Source organism: Psammomys obesus, unplaced genomic scaffold, assembly GCF_907164565.1.
Source record: "Psammomys obesus unplaced genomic scaffold, mPsaObe1.curated_primary_1811, whole genome shotgun sequence".
Taxonomy (NCBI): domain Eukaryota; kingdom Metazoa; phylum Chordata; class Mammalia; order Rodentia; family Muridae; genus Psammomys; species Psammomys obesus.
In genome coordinates this window covers 18506212-18515733 of record NW_026596040.1, presented here as the reverse complement: position 1 = coordinate 18515733, position 9522 = coordinate 18506212, and the positions used below count along the sequence as shown (strand labels likewise).

The 9522-nt window shown below is 45.4% G+C and overlaps 1 protein-coding gene across 1 annotated transcript in view; it reads right to left on the bottom strand.

The window, feature by feature from the left end:
• The window catches only part of Megf10 (multiple EGF like domains 10), a 151551-nt gene that overhangs the window by 6515 nt on the left and 135514 nt on the right, over positions 1-9522 (bottom strand). The window contains exons 19-22 of the mRNA XM_055622807.1: positions 8436-8564; positions 6580-6816; positions 5264-5391; positions 4136-4259 (exon numbers count right to left, since the gene is read on the bottom strand). Of these exons, the coding sequence (XP_055478782.1) occupies positions 4136-4259; positions 5264-5391; positions 6580-6816; positions 8436-8564 (618 nt within the window). The remainder of the gene's footprint in view (positions 1-4135; positions 4260-5263; positions 5392-6579; positions 6817-8435; positions 8565-9522) is intronic.

The window sequence follows — 9522 nt, the reverse complement described above, 5'->3', positions numbered from 1 at the left end:
TGTGTGTGTGTGTGTGTGTGTGTGTGTGTGTGTGTGTGTGTGTGTGTTGGGGGGGATGCTTAGCTCTGAGGATCAGTTTTCTCTTCTCTAAACTGAGGACTCCAAAATCTGCACTCTGGCCTTATGTAGCTGTTTTCACCATTAAATGAAGCAGAACGTGTTTCTAAAAGGCCTGCAGACTCTGAAGCACCATGTAAGTGAGTGGGATTTCGCTTAAAGTGTCATAATAGCATCAGCACTAGCCCTTCTAAAGCATCTCGGGGCATTGTTTATCATCCCTCAAAGCAATGTTAAAGACTTAGTTAAAGGCAGAGAGTAATGCTGTGTGGTGAACCTTCCAAATCTTTTTCATTTTTTTTTTAAATGGAGTGTTTAAGAATGTAACCCCGCCCTTTATCTTCTAGTGCCCTTAGATTCAGATTTAGATGATAATGTCCTATGGGGATCTTTGAGGATAAAAAGAGAGGGACTCTCTTGAAGGAAATGGTTTAATATCAACTGTTGTCAGGCAGGAAATGGGAGTATTTTCTTCTCTGAAGCACACTTTCTTGGGTCTCTGTTGTCAAGAGTCTAGCCCAATCTCACACTGTTGGCAAAGGCTCAGGGGTCTACGGAGCAACAGCTCTCAACCTGTGGGTCACGACCCCGTTTACAGGGGTTGCCTCAGACCATTTTGTATTATATTTATATTATGATTCATAACAGTAGTGCAATTACTCATGAAGTAGCAATAAAAATAATTTTATGGTTGCGGGGTCACCACAACATGAGGAACTGTATTAAAGAGTCACAGCGTTAGGAAGGTTGAGAACCGCTGCTCTAGAGCGACAGAGTGAAAAAGTTTGCAATAGAAATTAACCTTGCGAAATAGAAGTCTGACCTTGGCCTTTAGCTCTTGGGTGGCAACCTCTAATATCTTGCGATATTCGGCACAATAATATATTTTTTTTCCTAGAGGTTCAGCATGGAAGCTCTGCTAGACATACCAGCAGGACGATTCAAGTAGGGGAGGATATCATATCAGCCTTCCTTTTGAGGGCATAGAAATAAGCAAGGGCACAACCCTTTGGGCAGTCAATCATGTCCACAGGACAAATCCCTGGACCCTAGATATGAGCACTCTGGTGAGCTTCACAAGTTGGCAATATTGGCATACATCATGCCAGGAAAAGTCAGAAGTAACTAAAACTGAGTGGGAAAAAGCCATTGGCCGCATCATGCTCTAACCATTCTTGAATTCTTCCCTTGATAGACTTTAATCCTACCCTTTTGCTAGTCCATAGCTACAAGGGTATTTAGGGGGTTCAGGGAATCACTCTTTAAGTTATTGATCCATCCTGTTGTCTTTCTGACCTGTGTGCTTACAATTGGTGTCAAAAGCAAGGGTGGTCTTGGGAGCTCACAGACTTGGCGGAATAACACCACAGATGGGAAAAGCTCATCGCCTCTGAGAGCCACTTCACTGTCACAGGACTGTGACTGCAGTACTCTACAAAATTCTCCTGCTCCTCTCTAAACTGTAGACACTTTTCTTAACAGTCTGGCGGGGTCTAGACTCAATGTCCTTTTCCCAGACATTAGACAGAACTTCAGTGTGGTTAGACCAAAATGGGGAGACTCTTGTGGCTGTAAGACCACTCGGCCAGGGTCCCACCTATCGTTGGAGGGTGCGGGAGCTGTTTCAGTAAGAGAGCAGGTGGGCTCGACTCCCTCACAACTCCTGTTTGTACAAATCCCCAGGAAAGGGGCTTCCAAACGCTCAGTTTAATCTGATTCTGACAACAAGCCAGGACATGCCTATCACCTCCATTTTAATCATGAGTAAACGAGAGCAAGAGGGTACATTCCAGGCCATATGACAACAAAGCGCCAGTCTCTGGGGTTTTTGTGTCAAGTGCAAGGACCATTCAGACACCAGGAAAACAACTATTCCAAGGGGCAGGAGGGATGGCTCAGTCAGTGAGAGCACTGGCTGTTCTTCCAGACAACCCAAGTTCAGCTCACAGCACCTACACCCGGCAGCTCACAGTTCACACCGCTCAGTTTAGGGGGCCTGGCACCCTTTTCTGGTCTCTGGGGGAACACACCTGTGGCATCCCCCCCACACACATGTGTCTGCACACACCTAAGAACAAACAAAACCCGTCCTTTGTTTAAGAAAAAGGAAACCTACATGCTTTATCATCCATACTGTGCTTTTGTGTTTCAAAAAAAAAAGATGCTTTTTTTTCATCCCTCCTGTATAAGTGCTTAATTGCTCTTAGGCAGAAATAAATCAAGAAAATCCTGAGCATCTCATGAAGAATCTATAGCAATAACTCTTAGGTCTCTCTGAGACAGAAAGCAAAGATGTTTACATGGCCAACACCATGACTGTTTTGTATTTCAAAATCAGGACAAATTATAGTAGGTTAAAACAAAACAAAATTTATTTCCTCTTTAGTACTATCAATTCATATACTTCTTTGGGCTCTATTGTTATTTAGACCTGTATTGTAAACCTGACACGTAATCTTACTGTTTAAGACACACTGAGTTAAAAGTTTTTGACTCACTGTTCTACTGAAACATTTGTACAAGAAAAGGGCTCCAGAGCCCATTGACATTGCCTGCTGCATCTTGGGAAATTCCACGTGCATATAGTCCACAGAAGACGTGGAGAGGGCAGGCAGACAGCCCACTCCGAGACTCAGCTTTACTCCCTTTCTGTCTGCTTCAGTCAGACAGAATTGCGGGTCTGGGCTCTGCCGAAGCCTCTGTGATGCCTCTGCGCCTTCTGATTTATACATCTTTAGAAATAAGATTCACGAGTGAGTCACCTTAGAGGGAGGCCTTCATTGTGGAATTGTCTAGACCACACTGACCTATGGTGAGGGTCATGAGGTTGTATTGGTTCCTAATTTGGTGCAGGAGTGCCTGGCTTACTGCGAGCAGTACCATTTCTGGGCGGGTAGTCTAACTGTGTAAAAAAGATAGGGGCAGAGGGAGAGAGAGAAAGAAGGGGGAAAGGAAGAGAAGGACGTAGAAAGGGGGGGCAGGAGGGGGAGAGAGGGTGAAGAACATGGTTTCTGCCCTAATTTCTAAACTGTGACCTGGCATTGTAAGATGAAGTAAACCCTTTCCTCCCCTGAGGTACTTTTGGCTAAAGGTTTTTAACCACAGCAACAGAATGGATCTAACACAACTGCAGTGCACACAGTACCATGAGCTCAGCGGCACCGCATTTCCTGATGAGGGGAATCCCCCAAATTAAAACAGTTTCCATGGTAAAACAGGATTACTTGCCAGTCATTCCACAGCTCTTTCAAGTGTACAGTGAGGTTTCCCTGAAGCTAGACAGTATGAGCTCCACAACTGACTGGCTACAAAGCAGATAGGAGAATTTGGCTATTTGCTATTAAGCCAGACAGAAAATAAAGCTGTGAGGCAGCTTTATTCTTGCACATCTGCAGGGGTGGTGGTGGTGGAGGAGGAGGATGTGCTATTACAAATTAGCTAAAATAACTACTTTGAAAATGTCTTGGTTTCTTTTTCACAAAATGCTATACGCTAAATAGATAGCCTATACCAGCAGGGGCCCTTCGGGGGTCTTCAAACATCTTTAAGAATATAAATAGATCCCGATTGCAAAAAGCTTGAGGACAACTAATCTTATGACTGCTTCCTCACCTGAAAAGGGGGGAGAGACATTGAGCATGGCATTCAGTAGCAAGAGAAGACAAAGAGGATCCCACATCACGCCAAAAGTCGACAAGTATTCAAAGGTCAGTTCTAACAGGTTTTTAAAACAGGTTACTGGGGCTTTTGTAAGTTACTCCAGGTCTTTCTGGTTCGTTTGTTCAACCATCATACAGTGCGGAGGACTACGTATCAGAGCGCTGGTGGGAACTGGATTCATGTGGATGAAGCTACCTGCGGGCAGAGATGCTTGTCTGCGGTCCTGGAAGTATGTGGTAACTCCCTAAGTGTTTGTTAAACAAAGAAGGCATGAAGGCTAGTACTGAGCCCAGTAGAGGTGTTAGACCTAACTCATCATTTGGGTTGGCTCCCTGTTTCTGGTGGGTGGTTAATAGTACAGAGGAAACAGAATGAATGCGTAGACTGTCAAGTATGCGGGCGCACTCGAGGGCCTCACCAAGCTCATTGAGGTAGCCGCCTTGCTTCCAGTCAGCAGGCAACGTCCCGGTGCAGTCCAGCAAGGCACCTCTCTTCCCTGGATTCACATTTTTAAGATTCACAAACAGCTGGTTGTTTTTTGACTATGAAAAAAAAAAAAGTAAGAAGAAGATTCAGGAAGAGAACACAGGGCAGAAAACACGTTCAGAGTCCATGACAAGGCCTTCCCTCCAATGAGGCTGAGAAAGAGATGAGGTAACCCGTTCCTGGCAGGCCGAGCACATGTCCCTCAGGGCAGAACCCCCTCCCCCATGACCTGGACGCCTTCATTTCACACTGTCACCTTTTGTCAAAGAGACCCCATCTCAGGTTATAAAGGAAGAATTTTAGATGGAAGAACTTTGAATCTAGGCTCCATCAAGGTCTCCATGATGCTGTGAGTGTCCAGTGCCTTGACCATTCTGGGAGGCATAAGCACAAGTGTCGGAGGCCGTATGACAGTGACATGATGAACACAGTATCTGGGGAATGTGAGGTTCTATTTAACTCCGAGGTGCCACCGTGAAAACCCAGAAGTGTCAATGTAATGACAGTGAATTAAACTCATTAACTTGGTCTTTTCTTTATCTTTTGTTCTGTTCCTTCTTTCCCTAATTGAAATCTGGACAGTGGTGAGCCAGATAATGGAGACTGGGGACAGAGGTGGGACACAGCAGGAAGGTATATTTGGAACTCAGAGCACCTTGGGCATGACACAGAAGCACGGGTGACCAGAGGAGATAAACTTGGTGATTTCACAATAGGTCTTTATGTTTTTATTGACATCATCGTGAGATAGCGTTTTAATCTCATGTGAGATTAGGAACATTTTCCCAGGTGGAACAGAAACAGTGCGGGTTGTTGATAGACCTTAACATGCACAAGATCAGTGGAAGAGACTGGAAGCCATTGTCACTTAGGCCTTGGTGAGCCCTCTGAAGATGCTTAGACACACTCAGAGGACATCAAGATTAGGAGGCACCAATCTTGCCCAATCCTGGGCAAGAGGCAGGAAGTATCTAAAGCAGCAGTTTCAAGCCATCATGAGTGTGTGTGCCTTGTCTGTCTCCCCTCCCCACTTTCGAATCCTTGAGGCATTTTCTCTCACCTTGGCAATGGTCATCCTGTCCCTGTTGTTGACATGAGGGGAAGTTGCACACTGGGTAAGTGTGTGGTAACTGGGATTGGTGAAGTAGTGGCTGTTGGCATTTCCACCATTGCTGTGGGGCAGGGTTTCTGCAAAAAGAGGGGGGAACGGTTAAACCAAAATGGTAGTACAGATGTTTTCCTCTCCTACCCAGCCTGCTCTTCAAAGCCCCGAGAAGAGCAGGCACCAACTCCTTGAGAGTTGTGAATGCATCCACGGAAGACTGCTCTTAGCTCTGGGGCCTGTAAAAACAGGGATAGCATCATTTGAAACTACAACATTTATACCCATCCTCTTCTTTTAAAAACCCTTGATTTCTTGGCCCAATAATTCTGCGCTGAAAATTGCTCTCATGTAAATTGGCTATTTTGCATATTCTCCAAGAATCATGATATTGATAAGCCTATAGTCAGGGTCCTTCAGTAATTTCTCAAGAAATTATTGTGCAAGCTTTTCGGCTTCTTCAGTTTAAGAGTTTACCCCTCTTGATGGTTGACTGTGTGTGTTGTCATTATCCCTCCCCACTCTCTACCCTCCATCCCTGCCACCACTGGGGACTTGCCGCGAGAAGATGCAAAAGAGGTTTCATAATGGACTGTTTTGGTTCTTGCCTGTATACCCCAGGCCTGTATAACTTAGTTTTCTTCAGTTACTGATACATGCAGGCACAGGAATAGAGGATGCCAGCTGAAGTAAACACACCAGGAAATGTGCCGTCTCTCTCTCTCCTCCCCATTTGTATATGACAGAATTTGGGACTGGCTGTTCAGCAGAGTCTATCCATGACTTATGTTGGCTAAATATAAAGCAACCATTCACTGACCCCAATTTAAAACTCCTCACAGCAGGGCTGGAAAGCTGGCTCAGTGGCTAGGAGTGCTGACTGCTCCAGAGGAACCAGGTTCAGTTCCAAGATTCCAGGCACCCATGCTGAGCAGCTCACCAACCATCTGTAACTCCAGCTCTCCCGGGGATCTGATCACTTCTGCCGGCCTCCACAAGCACGTGCATACACATAAGCAAACACGCATGCGCGCGCACGCACACGCACACACACACACACACACACACACACACACATGCACGCACACATGTCCTTTTCTAAAGCTTCTGAACGAAACGAAAATGATGATTTCACTCTAGGCACATACACCTCTTCTGAATGTGCAGCCATATCAGGGGAAACTGCCAGACACAATGGCCACACAGCCAGACACCAAATTCCAAAGAAGCAGGGGAACCCAGGACCTGCCTCCCTCCCCCCACAGCGGCCCTACCTGCAATGGTATAATCTGCATTGATGACCCTCATGGCAGGGGTGTAGGTCACCGCCGGCATGCTGGATTCCTTCCTCTTCTGCTTGTGTCTGTAGATAACAAACAGCGCCAGCAGGAAGAGCACAACCAGGACAAGGATGACGATGCCTGCGATGGCGCCGATCTGGTAGGAATCAGCAGGGAGGGCCGTGCTGGTCCGGCTTAAGCTGTTCAGATTGCCCACAATGATGACACCAGCTAGGAGAGGGTGGAGACAGAGTGTGGGTGACTGTGAGCCAGGTAAAGGGTTCATCTCTATTAAAACAAAACAAAACCAAACAAAACAAAAAAACAAAACAAAACAAAACAAAACAAAAAAGGCTCCCACAGGCCTAAGGCCTGGGTGTTCTCAGTCCACGAAACACTAATTGGGAAACAAGAGTGTAGAAACACAGGCGCTCTTCATTTTCAAATGTGGTTGGTGCCACCATTCCCTCCTCTAAGCTACCAAGAGACAGTGCAGGAACCCTGAGATTCAGGCATAGTGTTGACAGTCACTCATGTCTTTCAAATTAAACTCAGACTGGCAATTAAGGTTTGATAACAACTTATCTAATTTTTTGCTTTGTTTTATTTATTATCTACTACTGTTCTTACATAGGAATAAGTCCTAAATGCTCACCTGTCTAACTCAGTCTTTCACTTATCCTTAGTACCTTCTAAACCAACACAACTCCAATATAAACCTAGACCAATGAACCTCTTACTGCTAGATACACTATCCTATGAAAAACTATTTTCAACAGCTGAAAGATTCCTCTTGATAGTTCCTGGCAACAAGATCTGTACCTTAACTCATTAAAGTCAAAATTTGTGGTGGAAGTCCCACTCAGAACCACCAGGAGAACATTCTCAGAGGACCCTCTGCCCTAGATGGTCAGAGCTGTCCAAATGCTTTCGTGAAAAACATATTTGACAAATAATCCCAGATGGCTACGATACACACCCCAGTCAAAAACAACACTCCAACACGAATTTCTTTAAAAGTTAAATATGTGCCTGCTTTACCATTCAATCACTCTCCTCAGGAGTATTCATCCCAAAAGAAACGAAAGCACAGGCCATGTGGAGACTTCCACACACTGTTCACACAGGCCTTAGCAGTGGCAGCCAAACACTGAAAACTGTCCAGACGTCCACAAATTCTGGTTTATCTCTTCAGGGGAATACTGCACAGCAGCCAAAGAACTGAACTATGGATTTGCTTACACATACATTTTAATTTCAAGGTACTTACGGTAACTAGACAAAACTAGGCATAAAAAAAAAGCACAATGTTATCCTTCTCACATGAAATTCTAGAAAAATTGCAAACAGTTCAGAAAGATCAATTGTGGCCTGCTTTGTGGGGAAGAGGTGGCAGAGAAGGGCATGAGAAAACAGATGAGAGTGATGGATTTTTATCTTTATCGTGCTGGTTGCTTCCGCGAAATACACAGATTTTGGATTTCAGAAAATTGTGTAAAGTAAATGTGTGTGGTTGCATATGCCAGTTATGCCTATATAAATCTTCTTTTAAAAATAGAAAGTTTATGGATTTTAGAATAAGAAAAGCATAGCATCAAAGCTGTGACATTCTGATCACTGGCTATGAAACCTTGAAGACACTGCCTAACTTCTGTCATCTTTAGCTGGTTTATGTGTTTATTAAAGACACCAAAAACATGGGATTCCTTTCTCAAGCACATAAATAACCAGCTAGGCCATCAGAGTTTTAATGAGGTTTATTCAAGATGGCGTGAGTGAAACTACTTGATATGGAGCGTGCGCAGTGGCCACGAAGACCACGAAGACCACTGCTGTTTGCCAGTACTTACCTTGGTCACATCGCGCCCCTTTCCATCCCGGGCTACAGTAACAGGTGCCGGTGATATGGTCACAGGTGGAGTTGTTCAAACAGTCACAGATCTGGCGACAGCCGTAGCCGTACGTTCCCGCAGGGCATTCTGGAGAGGAGAGGGAGCCACTGTATTTCTCAAGTCTCGGGGAGGGGGAGGCTGTCTTCTTCGGCGTGCTCTGCCTATCAGGAGGCGAACCCTATCCGCAGGTGCCTGCTTTTCAGGCCCGTGCCATCCGAGGTACGAGGTGGCGGCGGTCCTAGTCATGGTAGGGTTCACAGGCTTGCTGCTCAGGACTGAGCCAGCCGACGTTACGGCTCAGCTCCTGACACATTCGCCTGCTGAGTGCCCACTGACCCGATGCACGTGCAGACGGTTTGTGGGACCCTCGTGGAACAAACAAAACCAAGAGAAGCAATTTGATGTGACCCCCCCACAGTCAAGTCTGCGGGTCAGAGGGAACCGCACCGAACAGTGTAAACTAGAGATAATCCCTTCGGAACGCACATATTTTGTGCAGGTTCTAGGATTCCTCCTAAAGACGTGTTCTCACTCAGATTAGTGGGAAGTAGGGCCAGTCTGGGTTATTTTCTAGATCAGAGTTTCATTTGACATAGAATGACTGAAGGATAGGTTTTTCATGTGGAAGTCTCAGAGGCTAACACAGTACGAGTCTTAAAATATGCTGTAATTTAAAAGAACCTTGTGGGTGCATGGAATTTAAATCTGAAAATCTTCAACACGGATGTTGTTTGCAAAGTGAACAGCAGGGGGCGATGTGCTGTCGCTACAGAGCCTCTAGCAAACGGAGTCCTGTTTACTCGGAGGAGCGTTGGGATCGGGTTTCAAAAACAGGGGTACTTTAATTCCATGTTCAGAGCTATCACGGAAGCACTTAAGAGGTTTTTCTTAGTAAGACCTTAACTGGTTGCCGGGCAGTTGAATGCAAGTCAGTTTAGAGCCCGTGCTGATCTCTTTAGCGGGTATAGACAGTATTTACACTCGTAGAGATTGCTACCGGTACAATTTTCTGTGACGCGGTATCTGTTTAACCGTCACCTGGAAC